Raw genomic sequence first — 16,755 nt, forward strand, 5'->3', positions numbered from 1 at the left:
GTTCGTCATGTGTTGCTTGGATAGCAAGGTCTCTTTACAAGCGTCGTAGCTGTCGGCACCGTGCACGGCAATCGCAGCAAACGTGCAACCCACTTGCTTGGTAGTCATGTTGGCGATGATCTTTTCCGTTGTAGTAGAGGGAGCAACCACGGCCGACTGCTGCTGGTCCATCATCTTGCTCGCTCGCTCGATGCTAGCGTTCACCGACGGAGCCATCCAGTTCCAGAACATGTGCATGTAGACCTGTTATCAGCAGCAAACACACACATCTTCCGATACAGTGCCTTGAAGGTACTCACGTACCCTTCGTCTGGCAGCATCTCCAGCAGCGGGTTCAGCCAGTGCTCTTCGCTAGAAAACAGCCCGTTGAACATGGCGTGCACTGTAGCATACGTGAACTCGAACCGGCCGTTCAGTTGGTACACGTAGTGAATGTCAGCCACGTTGGGATTCGCACAGTGAGCCATGCGAGAGCGTTCGACCCGCCGACACGAGCCCTTGCGTCCGACCGGCGTGAAACAGACCACGCTGCCGGAGTCGGGATCGAAACAGTGCGCAAGCACTGCCCGGTCCAGAGTCACGTACGTCGGATCGTTGACGCGTCTCTGTTTGGCTCGGTCGGCGAGCATTCGCACTCGATCCTCTCGCTCGCGCTTGTTGCGGGCGGCCAAGTCTCGAGCCACTTGCTGTCGTCGCTGCAGTCTCTTCAGCTGCTTCTTGTTAGAAATCCACTGCAAGCGCCGACGCTCCTTCTTGTTCATGTAGCTGAAATCGTCACGCCGAGCTCCATAACAGTTGTCGTCATCGTCTTCTTCCTCAGAAGCACTGGCACTGCTAAAATCACCCCCAAAGTCGTCGTCTTTGTTATCCTTATTCTTCTTGCACTTGTCGTTCAGCTTGCGACATTCTCGTTCCTTCACACGCAACTCGCTCTTCCTCTCCACCCTGTCGTCGAGCACGTCGTTCGTTCCAAACAGGCGGGCGAAGTACGTGTTCAGGATTTGAAGCACTTCGATCTTATTCTCGATACCTTCGTTTCGAGCCAACAGTCTGATGTACACCATGACTAGACGCTCGAAGCCACTGCACTCCGCGTACAACGGACTTTGCTCGTACAGACCTTGCACCAGAATTACATGCGCCAGAGTCACTCTTAGCGAGGCGGGAATGGAAGCGATACCTTCCTGAACGGCTTTGGGAATTCCTCCGGAAACAGCGTGAGGCACCACTTGATACAGACTGATGTCGCACCGTTTCGTCGCTGCCGATATCACTCGAAAGTGAAGCGCATCGTTCATCGGTAGTGGAGGCAAGTCACCCGAGTCGTCTTCGCGGCAGTACTTCTCAAACTTTCTAAACAGGCCATCCGCTCTCTGGTGCATAAGTTCGGGAATCTTGGAGATGAAAACATTGTACTCTTGTATGAACGTGTTGTCATCAGACAAGTCCAATTTTGAACGCCTCATCTCCATCTGCTGATGCCTGGACATGGGCTCCTTGTTGGCTGCAGTGTCGGGACGCCAACGTTTCGTTGCGCGTTTCCTAATCCACTCGCCATATTCTGCCTTGCGCTTCCTGCGCTGTTTCTTGGGCTGGGGAGCCATCGCCGATGGTTGAGGATCGCCATCGGACTGCTTATATACACAGTCCGAGTTGCATTTTACGACGTCGGTTGCCACGTCGGCCTTTTCCGGCAACGGGGCCGGCGCTGCAATCGGGACCGATGATGCATCATTGGCTTTCGACGACGACCGTTCAGGTGCTCGCCCGGAAACATTTGTAGACACCTGTGGTTTCGGCGGCGATGCAATCGGGGTCGGTGATGCAACAATGAGGAAAACCTCGACAGCACAATGGAAAATTTCATGGCTCGCATAATGGAGCAACTGAACCAAATGAAAAACGAAATTCAACAAACTCAACAAAAGTTTGCCATACAGGAGCAAAGCTTTAAGAATTACGTAAAACATCAAAGCACCCAAAAAGTCATTGACGCTATAGACAAGCTATTTAACGGTCGAATGTTTGACACTGAAACCCAGAATACATCCAACTGTGACTAATCATGGTAAATGAGCGCTCCTAAAAAGGCGGAACACTCGCAGACTGCAAACACAAACATCCGAGTGCGGAGCAATGGGAGAGCCGTCTCACCAGCAGCGAGCAGAAGACAAGACGACGGGGCCTTTCAATCTACAAATCTTTTTGGAAATCAATAAATGTTTTCACTCACTCGAGCCTTTCATTCCCCAGGCGAGCGAGCCACCCGCCGCTGCCTACTAAATTTCTTCGTGCCATCACTATCATGCTTAATATCTCAAGATCTAATTATCCACGTGATTGTAACTTGCATTTTTGGAATCGGTATCGAGAGTAGAACATCTTAGACACTGAGTTGGCCTCTGGGCCAAAACTTGGAAGTCCTGTGACCTTTATTACTTAATAACTGTTTACCTAATTAAGTTATGAGCAATCACATTACATTTTTTTGAACTCAGCGCAAAATGCGCAACAAGATAGACCCTGCTTTACACACATTAGCTAATGTATCCATGCATTCTGTCATAATGGCATGCGTCTTTTATTCAGTTAGTTATATTGGACATGTGCTTGAACATCGGCACCAAGACGTGTTTGATTGTGAAGTGAACAGAGCCATTTATTCATTCGCATTTACAACACCAAGAGGGGGCAACTTCAGGGATGAGTAAGGCACATCAAGTACTGCTTTACACACATTAGCTAATGTTATGCAATCCATGTATTCTGTCATCGTGATGTACATGGCATCCCTTATTTGGTTATAAGTGCCAAATAAGCATGTATCCACACAATATGCAGCCACGGCCCTCTTCCACCTCGCAATGTACGAACGTATCAGTCGGTACATGCATCTATCCTCCGTGACAATTCCCGGGTGCACGCACGTGCCATGGACAAAATCACATCTTTCTGTGTGAGACAACTCCCTAAACAGTCTACTATCCACTCTACTCAGAGCATTGGTCACAATGTAGGATTTGCTATCCTCCATAGTTTTAAGCGCAGCCTCCTGTTTCTGAGGAGCTAAAAATGCAATAATATCTGGATGCAATTTAAAGTATCCATTTGATATTATACCCTTTACTCGCACCACATAATGCTGCTCATACATGCACAAATGAACAAAATCATCTATAGGCACCATCTTGTTGTGCAGCAGTGCAATGGCTGTTGTGTATATCTGTCTATGATAGTCATAGACATCGTTCCATTCCTGACTAGCAACACGCCTGTGTGCTCCAAAAGGCCTCTTCCATGTCTCTCCAGTTAACCCTGTCCTTTGCCAGCTGCGCCCACCGTATGCCCGCAAACGTCTCGTCTTAATCTCATCCGCCCACCTAACTTTTCTGCTGCACCCTGCTACGTTCGCGTTCTCTTGGAATCCACACCGTTACCCTTAAGGACCAGTGGTTATCTTGCCATTCGCACTCCATGCCCTGTCTAAGCCCAGTTCTCCCTCTTGATTTCGACTAGGATGTCATGAACCTGCGTTTGTTCCCCCACCCACTCTGCTCGCTTTCGGTCTCTTAACGTTACACCTATAATTTTTCTTTCCATGGCCTGCTACGTTGTCCTTAACTTGAGCTGAGCCCTTTTTGTTAGCCTCCACGTTTCTGCCCCGTAGGTTGCCGCAGTTTCTTGAAACTTTTTTTTCTTTTTGCCTCGGTGTATTTCTACCACATGTGCAATAAAGTGTTGACTTGGGCTGGTTGGTGCACAATGGAAAGAGTGAAACAGAGCAAAGACAGGATGAGAGAAAGAAGCAGTGATGTGATTGCTGTGCCATTGATTATATTTTTACATAGGCTATACCACCGCATATTTTTTGCATTTCAGGCCATGTTGTTTGTTTTTGCATTTCAGGCCAGTTTGTTTTGTGTGTGAATAATCTGCACATTTTGAATCTTTCCTCTCTTCCAGCCGGCATGGAGTTGTCGGACTTCTCTTGCGAGTTCTGCAGTAAGAACTTTGACGAGGAGAAGGAATTCCGCTCTCACTGCAACTCAACCGAGCACCGTGCGATGCTGCGGGTGTCGGATGGCGATCGCACATGGAAGCACCGCCCGCCACCGTATGGTGTCCCATGCGAAGAGCTCTCAATCTGTCGAGAGTGAGTTGTGTGACAGTCTTTCGTTCGGGAGTTCAACATTTCGATTTTCTAGTCCTTTGTCAACAGTGCCTGCGAGAAGTGATCTGTTTATCAAAATATCCCAACTGCCATTATATCTAGCATTGCAGCGAGGGGTTAGAAACGGAGAAACATACGTAACACAGCTGCTCGTGATGAGGAAAGAAAGGAAATAAGGTTGCAGTAGTGACAAAACATAACATGATGGTATGCAGCAAAATGCCGCAGTCAGGAACAAAATTTTTAAGTTAAACAGCTCAGTAGGAAAGAGGAAATCATGTGGAGGAAATTGCAAACCGGAGTGTTTCCAAGCCCTCAACTATGCAGTAAATGACATCCAGAAGTCTTTAATCCTAGATGTACGCACTGTAATAGCATTGCAGATCTAGTCCACATGGTCTGGACCTGCCCTTTCTATAACAGCCCGAATAGAAATGTATATTCTGGGGTACCTTATTGCTCAACCACGAAGCAGAAGAACAACGCAAAGTCATCAGTCTCGCCCTGACCTTCCGCCGAGTCCCAAGGGATTCCGGACGACGGTTAGGGGAATGAATTGGGGTTTAGGCTATAGCCTTCTCCCCCGTCATTTTCGACGGGTGCAAATTAAAGTTATTTCTCTTGCTCTCTTGGATAATGTGGGTGCTAGTATCTCCTCAGGCAACCTGTTCCGTTCAGCAATAGTTTTTATAAAATACATTTTAAAAAGATCAGTTTTGCAACTGAATTCCTTAGCCTCAAATAAAAGGTCTCTCTGCAATGATATGTAATCAGGCTTCAATATAGGTATTTTGAGTTTGGTCAATACTAGTTTTTGAATTGAATATGTATATCATGAAAAAGTTTGACCGAGAGTCAAAGCTGTTCTTTACACTTGATACATTGAAATGCCTGTTGCAATTATTAGGAACAAAGTGAATGGCTAAATTCTGAACTCTAACTTTTGAATGTCAATTGCAGATTTCAGGTACCAGCTGGGGAAGCATACTGAAGTACGTTGGAAATGTTTGACTTCCACAACAGTTGTTTGTATTAGAGAAATATTTTTCGTTACGTTGAAGGAAGGCAAAAGTCATCGGGCTTTGGCCTGTCATTACCTCATCTCAAACATGAGCTTATGATGGTCTATTGTTTTGTAATAATTGGGAGTTCAAGCCATAATCCACTAAACACGAGGCGATAATGTTAAACAGCTGGTGACTTTAAACATGAAACGTAGAACCCCCTCATACTGACCAGCATGAAATAACACTCGCATGGACAGGGTGCAGTCGCACCAGCTAATTTTGGATGTACAGAAATGGCTGCACGCACACTATACTCCCAAGTCATTCTCAGTTCATTGTATATTGAAGTTTTGACTGGCCCGCTGTGAACAGTAGAGAGCTCTTGCCCATATCCAGGGAAATGTATGTATATATGAATGAACTGGGTAAAGCTTTTGTTTCTTACTGATTGCCGAAACTGTACATTTTACTGCTACAAATAGCCACAGGTGGCACGACAGTGAGCCCGCTTTCGATCTGACTTACCTAGTCACCAGGTGCATGGCCAGTGCCGGCTAGGGGATCAATGCTGCGAGGCGCACAGTGACGACGAGCTTGCCAAGTGGCGGGAGCGTCTTGAGTTCCGCAAGGCCAGGGTCAAGAAAGCTCAGGAGAAGCACCTCGAGGTTCGTTGACCTCTTTCTGTCCCCAGAATTTTTTAGGGCTCTTTGCTCCCCGACATGCTCCCTGCACATCTTTTTCCTCTTCCACCTCGCAGGCACAATTAATTTTATGTGCGATATCTGTCAACATTCTTACTGAATGAAATGCAGTGGCGAGTCGCAGCCAGGGGGCAAAAAGCGGCCAGGACCTCTGATACGTCGTGGCGCGATCATTTAGATGTGCCATGATGCTCCACCCGATGAGCATCAGTCGCGTGCTCTTATCAGTAGAGTTTACTCCTGTCTACTTTGCTCTGTGCCTGGGGCTCATATTGTAAAAAATTGTTACATCACAGTCATTGGGGCCATGAAAAATATTCTAGTTAACTGGGTTTTCGAATTAGCCAACTACAGCAAAAAAATAAAAATAAAATGAGACCCAGGCCAAAAATTTATTCGTGGGAATTTGCTAACTTTGCCTCCCAGATTTGTAGCCTTTGCTCTCACCCCCCACCACAAAAATAAAGTTGACTTCGAATGTAAGTCAATGCTCCCCTCTCGCTTCTGCAAAGCAGTAAAGGCATAACGGTGTGATCACAAGGACAGCAGTCTGAAGCCAATGGAGGTCAAAAACCGAAAAATGACGCTTCACTCTGCCTTCCACACCCGTGTGCAGCTCATCTAACTTGCAGCAAAACGAACTGCAGATGGTTCTGTAGTTTCAGAATCTGGGCACGACGCGCACACTCTGGAGATTAGGAGCAATTACTCAATGGCATCCACCCAAGCGCAGCCATGCGGATATGAAGGAAAGCTATACAGCTTTCTCAGAAACTTTATAGTTAAAGAAAAATTCGTCCTGGTCCAGGGTTCGAACCCGGGACCACCGCTTCATTGGAGCAGGCGCTCCACCAACTGAGCTAACCAGGACGCCAAGCTAATGGTAGGGCGAGAGCGAATTGATCAACAACTCGGAAGTGGGAACAGTGTTAGTCAATATTCTTGCTGTGCATAACAAGCATATCAAGCCCCTCTATCCTTTCAAAAGTAACGCCTTTATTAGATCTTGCCCCCACACCACTTAACCGAGCGCTTCCTCCTAAACCCCCCTCCTGTCACCTCGGCCTTCTCCGCGCCCTCATTCACAGACTGTGGTCAGACTGCGTGTTTTTATTTTTTTTCATGAAGGGAGCATTTCACGTGTCTTTTTAACTATTTTCTCTCTGGTGCACACCAATCGCCATTCCTGTGCCCATGCGACTTGCGTGCCCCATGTGCAAGCAGATTGCAATGCTCAAATTGAGCGTTTAGCGACAAACTGCTAGAACCTGGTTGTGATAATATGCTGCTGCGCCTTCGATTGTTGTAACTGAGGCAGCGATGGCAAAAAGCTTTGTTGTGTACCATTTGATTAAGGCACCGCAGCAAGGGGAAAAGTTTGGCTGCATTGGATTGAGCTAGCCAACCTCAACACTCCAGCAGTAGCACAGCTTAGTGAAGTGTCACTGCTTTCCATTAACTGTTCGGTTGAACCTGTCTTACCCATGGTAGTATCTCTTTCAAGGTTGCAATGTTTGCATGTGCAAGTACACCGTGTGGGATTTTTAGCGGAATTTGGTAGAGAGCTTTTTCGAGAGTGCTCGCCTTGTTTCGACAAAGCCCTGTCGCTTTGTCAAAATGCTCACGCTGGTGGCTAGCCTGTGATGTTAAAGCGACATTATTTGGTTCATGTTTCAAGCTCCACCAGAAATTAGTGCATCATATTCATAGCTGCCATTATACAAGGCTCACAATTCTGATCGTCCAGCCTTAGTGCATGCTTGCACCTATGCGTGAGAGATTAGCAATGAAATGCTACAAAGGACAACTGCTACAAAGGAACAGAGTAACGGAGTAACAGAGTTTTACAGTATTCTAATTTTGATTCCTGCAAGAACTGGTCTCCAGAAACACTCACCATTTGACTCCACCTGCAGAATCAGTTGTGACACTTAATTGCAACAAACGATGTACTGGTATAGTCATACCACATGGGCTAGCTAGTTTTCACTGGCTGCAGGTATCCTGAAAAGGCTGCTGCCTGATCTTGCAGGGCTACCAGGAGTATGCGGAGGGACTGCTACAGTGTTACTCGGAGGCCATGGACCCCGAGGCCAGGCAGAAGGTGATGACAGAGAACCTGCAGGGCCTCAAGCTGACGTGCAAGCAACAGCTGAAGCGCACAGTCACCCCAAAGGACTCCGAACTGCTCTGGCAGTTCAAGCTGCAGACGATTGTGAGTACCGATGGGGCCGTGTGAATTAGATTTACCTGTTCTGGTTTTCGATCTCATGTTTCGATGTTAGCAGTAATGATTTTGAAGCTGTGGCTTTGCGTCACAGGCTGGCACTGTTTATAAGTCGGGCTAGAAGTTGTCTTAAATTTCTGCCTACCGTGCCCATTGACCATTGTTAACCTGCCAACGATGGATGTGCACGGCAATTTCAAGCGCTTTTGCGCCATTCATGAACATGCTGTGCCATCTATCATGAAGGTAGAAAACTAGTCAGGCTTTCTCTTTAGTTTGTCTTTTTTCTATATGGAGACGATTTTTTAACTGCTTGTGAAAACGGCAGAGTCTAGATGTTGAGGATGACCACCTCTGTTTGTGTGGCATGTGCCCTGAAACGGGTAATTTCGTGATTCAGCTGTGTCCACAGTTGATTTTGTGTAAAATCTAGGGAGCAGCGACTCTGAGGATGCTGCCTCACCTTCTGACTTTAGTTCAGAAGGTGAAAAAGACCTGAGGAACCAGCCCAGAAAATCAGGTGACAGCACTTTGCTTTGGCTTTTCAGCCTTTGCTTTGGCACTTGGCTTTCTAGCCAGAAAACTGTACTAGCTAGAACTTTGATTTTTCATAACTCTTTGCCTTTAGATAGGCAGACATCTTTTATATTCTCAAGTTCCTTAAGGGTTTTTCTGTTTCTCGGTAAAAGTATGTCTGCAAATTTTGTTTTATCTATTTTGAATTTGTGAGCAAAATTTAATAATACAACATGAGACACTTCAACGAAGCTCATATTGCTAAAAAGTGTGTTAAATTGGCTTCATTTTGATATGTTGCATTAAGTTTTAAATCTGTACCCACTTACGTACCCGCATTTTTCCCACGTTAGGGAAAGCATTAATGTTTAAGGAGCCGCAATTTAGTGTTTGAAGTGCTGAGCATTGGCGTTAAACAGAGGCTCTGCTACAGGCTCTGCGACGAAACCACTAGTGAAAAGCACGAGATTTGTGGCAGCCTCTTTCGGGATGCCACACCTCTCAAGCAGGGGCTGAAGCATGGCTCCCGGAGCCCGGCAGTACGGCGTTATACTGGAGCACATAAGGGACAGTAGAAAACGACACCCCCTGCCTCATCCTAAGCTCAGCAAAGAAGAGGCGACACGCTGGCACCAGCTTTGGACAGATATTTTTCTGTGCCTATCCATTCTCGGCAAAATTCATCCCGCCACTTATGAGGATAGATGTCCACATTGCGCGGGTAGGGCTACGTTATTCCTGCCGTTACCCGGCAGTGCCTTCACACTGAAGTCCCACATTAGAGAAGTCGGAGGCGGCCTTGACTAGCACAGCCCTGGAGGACGAGCTCGCCTTTATATAACGAGCCTGTGCGGCAGCTGTCTCCGTGAGTGCCCTGCACTAAACAAAAGATGTCCAGAGCGACCCATGCTGCCCCTCATTAAGAAGTCATTCTGAATAAAGTTAATTCCTTTGCTGTTGTTGGAATTTTGAGAACGGTTTCGTTACGGTGCGTCTTCTCCTCTTGGGTGCAGACCCCACTGCAGCGCGTGGTCTTGCTCCACGATGCCTTCCGGGCCCACTTTGAGTTGAGGCGGGTGGTGAGGTCCCACTTCAAGTTCATGTTGCCAGAGGGCTGCCAGGAGTGGGTGAACAGCTCCAACCCCCCTGCCAACAGTGAGGCTGTCCTGACCTACCTCATCGAGGTGAGTGAGCGGCGGCTGGGATAGATTGGAGCAGGTGCCATGCATTCTTATGTGTATAATGACTTATGCTGGTAACTAGTCAAGGAAAATTTGTAAGCTGTACGTCTGGTTCTTCTCGTGCCGTGTTTCATGAAAAATGTTAGTTTTTAATGTAAACTACCGATTTGAAACTATACAGTCAATTCCTTTAAGGGCGGAGATGGCTTTTCGGGGCGAGAAAATCTCGAAAAGAAATCTTGTTCACAGGAATAGAATTTTTGAAATCGACAGCTGTTCTTCTGCTAGTTTGTAGATTTTCTATTCTCTAGAGGCAATATTTCAAATGTAATATGGGTAGAAAATGTAGATCCACGCTTGCTCTGGGCAGATTTTGACTCTAACTGTACTTTTGTCATGACAAGCAGTGGTCATTCTCCGCTAGTGATTGCTGCCATCTTGTTCTCATTCGACACAGCTTTTTGTTTCATTTTTGCGTCGTCGCTGCTCATTTACGCTTATTGGTTGCATAGGAAAAAGTGGATCTTTGGGTGGTTCGATTCCCCTCGAGGGGTCAGGGTGGGAACGCAGCCTGATGTGAGCTGCGGCGCCTACTGCCTTTCTTGGCGCCACCCCCCACTTCCAGCGATTTCGTGCTTGGTTTTCTCGCAGCGCTATGCAAATCGTACACATTTCCCCCCCAATCTGTCTGAATGGACTCAGTGTCAAAATTATAATGTTGAAGGGTAGCTGTGCCGGCCCTTGCAAGTGGCCTTTTGCTGTGCCATTTTAATTAGCATGTGCAGAATCATCCTTCTCACGTTTGCGGCTGTTTTTACTCAAACATTGATATGTGACGTTCTGTATTAAATGGTGTAGCGTGAGAGCAAATCGCGTGTGATATGGTGTGTTATGTGAACAGCTGCGCATGCGATGGATCACCAATCTTTGCAAATTTAAGGAATCTGGAGAAGAGGGAAGACAGGGAATAAGGTACTGGATTGCTCTACAGAACCCACTAAATTCTAAGGAACTGAAATAGGCCCCTGTCAGGCAGCATTTTTAATGCCATTTCCGACAAACGACAATAGCCTGAGTTCACATCCTTGCTTGCGTCGTCGTCACTTGACTAAAGCTGTAATGTCATTTGCAAATGTTTCCAGCGAGGATTCCCTGTGGAGAGGCTCAGCTATAAGCTCTACAGCGGTGCATTGCTGTGTGTGCTGCCGAAGCCTAAACCCATGTCTGCCTCTGTTCAGCACTGTGTGGTCTGTCTTTAGTTGCCCATGGTTGAAGTACCGCAGCAGCCGCGCTCAAAAATTGTGTTACCGAGAAGCGTGATCGTCAGCAATTTTTTTTTACACTGAATCCTATGGGAAACCAACTGAGTGGTCTGGCATTGTTCCTCTTATCCCATAATTCATCTTGACCAAGTTCATCTTCACGGGAGTCTGCTGTATTCAAATATATTCAGTTCAATTTGCTACCAATTTTTATTATTCGTATTCGCTTCACAATCAAAATTTGGGTTTTCTCACATCGTGATCTTTCTTGTTTCCAATGACCTTCATTCGGCTGGAGTGCACATGGCTCACATAGCGAAAACGAAACTTAATTGGAAAAAGCGCCGTTCTTGTATCAGACTCACTGTCCTTGTTGCATTGTAGTTTGACTGTGAGCATTGCAGTTGCGTACACCTGCATTCTTTGCAGCTGTGCTGTTCGCTGGGTTTGCAGAAAGATCAGTTGGTGTTGCACATCATGGGACATTTTGGTGTTATGCCATATTCGCATTGCCCCCATTTTTTGCCTCCATTGGTGTTGGTTCAGGTGGGCTTCCAGGCGTCCATGTACACCACCTTTGTTCAAACACTGGCCTTTGACTTTGGCGGTTACCCTGTCCTGATCCGCAACTTCAGCATCGATGTGGTGTCGCTGGACATGCTGACCAGCATTGAGCGCACCCGCCGCCTTTTCCTGACTGGCAAGGCTCGCTGGAGCGCAGCCACGGTTGACCTGGTGCCTTACACAGAGCGCGGGAGGTATGTGTGCCCCCTCCTTGAAAGTTGGCCAACTTCTCCCATTGCAGGTGGTCTGCGTTAATGGAAAAGACACAAGAGGCTTTCTACACAGATCTGTGTATTGAACCTTGCATGCCTACTGCGGGGAAAGCATTGTCGGTGTTTTCATTGAAAAATTTTTTTTTAAGGAGTAGCTTATGAGGAGAGATTTGTCTGTTGTAAATGACATTGTATGCTATACTCGAAGCTTCTGTCACCACCTGCTGGCCAAAGACAGTTTGAGAATGTGAATATTAATATGGGGTAAGATGAAGGCGGTAGAGGCACAAGTGCTAACATGTAACTGTCCTTCCTGTCAGCATTGAGCTGCATGTTTTTTTTCCTTCATGGAATCATCGATAATAATGAAAAGAACGGTTGTAGGTTAGCACCCCCTAGGGAGCGCAAGGAGCGAGGAACGTTTTCATTAACTTGTTTTATTGCATTTAGACAGCCTCCTTATGACACTGTATTCAAGCAATGAGTGACGTCTATGTCCACAGATGATTTGTGTGACGTGCAAGTCTTTACTGAGGCAGCTGTGCACGTTATAGCAGCGCCATGGAGTAGGCGGCATATGAATTAGCAAAGGGTTCTGGAATCTGTGTCAGAATAATAAGTGACACAAATCAGAGAAAGCATTCATGTCGGGCCCTCTCCACCTTATTTTCAGGCTGTGGCAGTGAGATTAAGAATTCCCTTATACCTGTTATAAGCAGTACTTGATATGAATTCAGTTGATAAGAATTTGCTAAATTTCTTGACTGGAGAGCATTTTAGGTCTTCTGAACACTCACCTTTGCCACTGTGGATTATACGAATGCACAAGCTGTGACCACACCTTCTAGCCTGCACGTCGCCTATGTCGTGAGTGCCACCCTGAGCAGTAAGTGGTGCTGCGTGAGCATAAATAAATCCCATCAGCCATAAACTGATCTGCGTAAATGTATTTCTGCTGCTACTGCATACGGATTTTGTTAGCTTTGCATGATACGATGTTTTTTGTGACTCCATAGATTCATATCCTCGAGCTTATACTGTGTAATCTTTTCACTCTTCTTGCTGAAATAAACCGCCGAAGAGCACTTTGTTTCAAGTATGTTAAGGGGGACGTGGCTTTCAGCAAAAATGTTTTGATTTCCTAATGTATTTTCATGAAATTTTTTTTTCTTATCAGAAATGATTTTGGGATTGCTCTCACAAAATATCACTGTTATGTCTCCAGAAAATTGCTTTCCGATATATATTTTTCCTCTGAGTCTTGTCAAAAGGCTGCAGAGTTAAGAAAGTATGGCAGAAGTCTGGCTCACCATTCATTGCATTCCCTCTCAGCATGCTACAGGTCAAGACATTCTTAAAAATTTTTTATTCGCGAAGCACAAATTTCGGTTTTGAATTTTTGCGAGACAGTGTCCGTTGACTTATCCCGAGTGAGCAGAAAATTTCATACAAGAAATTTAAAATTCACAAATTTTAAAAACAAAGATTTTCTTGACCTGCAATATTATCCTAGGAGTGCAAAAAAACAAATGGGGTCAAAATAGATAAAACAGTCGTGAAGAAATGTTCACCTGCAAGGTGAATATATTGGCAGTAAGCCATAACGGAGGATAGCCCCTATTGTTCATGCATTTCCCCGCAATGCAGAGCTGCCGTGGTTCAGGAAGCAGTTTTTTCTGGTTGATTTTAGCAATAAAACTTCGGAACAGCATAAAAAAAAAAAATGAGGCAACTGTTCAATATGGCAGCTGGCTGTGGCAGTGATGCCCACCCTTGTCTAAATTTGGTAGTAAACTAGAGGTTTTGGACTCCGCACAGCCTTGCTTTTGCCCCTTTTATTATGGGAAATCGAACTGTTGGCCGCACCGAGTCCAAAATTTCAGTTTCGAAATGTTCATGTTTTTATGAGGTGTGTGACGGTGCCTCAATAAAGCCCAATTTATCGTACAAGTTTGAATTATATTGGAGTTTGGAAGCTTGGTTGGCCACTGTATTTTTTTGTTCAAGTTGTCTCGGATAGCCCATTGAAGTGTAGTTTTTTCTTGTGTGTGTTTTTCATGCTAAATAACATTGTTCGTGAAGAAAGAACCTTGCATGTGCATCTTCACACTACAGAGCTTGATTCCTGAGCAGTTGTCATAAACCACATGGCCGATCCCCCAGTGTGGGTATGTGCCATCTTTTGATAGGCTAACAACAACAACATATCCTCTTGTGGAAAGGTCATTGCACCTGTTTCCTACTGGACAAGTCATTTTTGCTGGAGATATACAGTGGAGGTGCTTGCAAGGGCACCTCTTTGTTTTACATGAATTTATTTTTATTTGTTGAAACTACTCTTAACTGGGAAGTCATCCCTGCCCGTCTCTTTGAAGTGCAGCTGCGTGGTTGCTTTTGTCGCAGTGCCAAGGCTCAGAGCCTGTTGCAGCTGTACCCTATTCCTGAGCCGGAGACATTCCAGCTCACGCAGGCGGCCATTGGCGACGCACTCACACGCTACAACTACCGGGCACGCATGCACGAGCTTCTCTACATCGAAGAAATGGCACGTGCGGACATCATTGCCCAGTGAGTTAGCATGACTGCAACTTCTGCGAGCTTTTTACTAGAGGCGTGCAAATATAAAATTTTTGGTTGCGAAGTGAATATGAATAATAAAAGTTGGTTGGGAATCAAATTGAATTTTGTTGCATAGTGTTGAACAGTTTTGATCACAGTGAAATCACGATACAACGAATTTCGCAGGACCACCAATAATCGTTCGTTATATTGAAGCCGCCGTATATCGCTGTTCGTTATATTGAAATATCGTAGTAATGAAAGACTTGGGAATCAAAGCTAGTACAGTAAAAGCTCGTTACTTCAAACTCCTGAGGGACTGGAAAAAAAGTTTGAATTTTCGAATGACCCTAAAAGGACTGTCAGGAACTGCTTGCATAACAGTAAATTTATTTGTTGAAAGACTGAGCGATGGTTGCTTGATTGAAATGAAAACAGTGCGGCAGTGACTGTTTTTCGTGTTTCTGTCAATGTTTTATTGTGTGCATACTGTCGAGAGCATCGAAGCAGAGCTGCTCCAAAATCTTACGAGTCTCCTGCATGCTTTTGTGGTGCGATGCATCACACCCATCATGAACGACACCGTCACTCATGGGTAATCTCCGCCCTTGCTTGTAAATTGGACGTGGCTCTGTGAGTGTTGTGTGCTCAGTGATGCAGCTGCTCGTTTTTGACTCATAGGGGTGTGAAATTGTGTCATTGCCCAGGTACAACATCCGAGTGTCGCTTGCAGTAACGGATAGCCTGTCGAAGATGACGAACAACTCCACGGAGGCCCACTACGCTCAGGGGGGCGAACTGTTTGCGCTCCTGCGCCTCCAGGCGGAGATCACCGAGGACACACCTGTCGGCCGACTGGTGCTGCAGAACTGTCGGCTGGTCTGGCTCGCACCTCTGGTGGCGGATCTGGGTGGTAACAAGAAACCCAGGGTCAGTAGTACGCTTTTTGAGGTCGAATTTTTAATGTTGACACGTGGGTGAAGCAGTTTCACTTCTAGTGTAGCACACTGCAATAAATTTGGCTCACTCTAGGGTAGCCGTAACCAAAATGCAATCAAATAAACAACATTAGCACTGGCAGTGGTGTTGTCTGCCTTTGTGGGCTCACAGTTTGCATTTCTGTTCAGTTTGGCCCAAAGCAAATGCTTTGTGAATGAATGTGCACTTTGCCACGGAGGCTGTTGCCGCTCTAGTCATGGCGGATACTCTGTGGCGACAGCCGTGATTAGAAATAATTAGTTGGACGAGTGTCAGATGCTAGTACCAAGTTTATTGAGTTCCAGTGCCACTGCCACCTGTGTTGGCAGCAGTGTGCGTAATAACCTCGAATTGAAGGGAAAATAGATGTTTAATTCTTAGAGCACTTTATTTGTTGAGGTCTGGTCACTAACTGGTCATCCATCCCCACTCTCTTCGTTTACAATCTGATGGCACCACCATCCGAAGTGGCTCATCCAAGTAGCACCAAGTCGCACCACAATGTTATCACCTTGCTTATCATGTCACTCATACGTTGCATTATGATGTCCTGATGATGCAGTAATGAAATTGTAAAGAGGTGGAAGGAAGTTTCGCGCTTGTGGTTCATTTAAGAGGACTAAGCATTGTGCATATTTGTGTAACTTGGCTAAATGCTTTCTTCTGCATAGACTGCCTGTTGAGTGTCATAACTCATCAGGCTTCAGAGCTGGAGGGGGTAAGTGCTGAGGCAGACATTCAGGATGTGTTTGAGACAGCAAGTAATTGTAAAAAAAAAGTATGCTCCATTATGTTCAAGCAATTCTTTGCAGGGCTGTCCTCTCGAATTTAACAATCGTGTTCTCCTGTAAGAAGTGAGTGAAGGATGTGAAACAGTCATGCCATAATTTGACGTGATACTTGATGGATGCCGAGGTTACATGTTTGCCGAGACTGAAGCTGCCGAGTGAAACAATGCTTCTGATGCCCACAGAGCTCCTGAACAATGTGGCTCAAGCAGGCAGCCTTACTTTGTCATGTTGTTCTGTCTTGCAGGTGTTTGAGCTGCCCATCCAGCTGGTGAAAAGGGACTGCGTCTACATCCGGGTGACCAAGGAGTGTGTCGAAGAGCTCTATCTGCAGCCACGGAGTTTGTTTGAGGCAGAGGTGAGTTGTATTGCACTTTTCTCAAACCCTCTGCTAAGAACTGTTGTCACTCCTTTGTTAAAACACGTAGTCAATTGCTATTTTGCTACTTTATTAACTTTTATTTGTTCATGGCGGCTTTCAAGCTGTCAAGCAGTTGTGATCAGTGGATGTTCTGGTGACTGTATTGGCACAAGTAAGTGCCAAAGAAAATTATGACTTACTTTTGTTTTGACAGCGAGTCAGCACTTT

General features: G+C 45.9%; 1 protein-coding gene across 1 annotated transcript in view; it reads left to right on the top strand.

The window, feature by feature from the left end:
* Positions 1-16,755, top strand: part of LOC144101828 (putative helicase with zinc finger domain) — a 62,588-nt gene that overhangs the window by 19,439 nt on the left and 26,394 nt on the right. The window contains 8 exon segments of the mRNA XM_077635047.1: positions 3,964-4,153; positions 5,708-5,843; positions 7,912-8,094; positions 9,636-9,806; positions 11,612-11,823; positions 14,245-14,409; positions 15,108-15,330; positions 16,414-16,524. Coding sequence (XP_077491173.1) covers positions 3,964-4,153; positions 5,708-5,843; positions 7,912-8,094; positions 9,636-9,806; positions 11,612-11,823; positions 14,245-14,409; positions 15,108-15,330; positions 16,414-16,524 — 1,391 coding nt within the window.

This window comes from Amblyomma americanum, chromosome 8, assembly GCF_052857255.1.
Source record: "Amblyomma americanum isolate KBUSLIRL-KWMA chromosome 8, ASM5285725v1, whole genome shotgun sequence".
Lineage (NCBI taxonomy): Eukaryota > Metazoa > Arthropoda > Arachnida > Ixodida > Ixodidae > Amblyomma > Amblyomma americanum.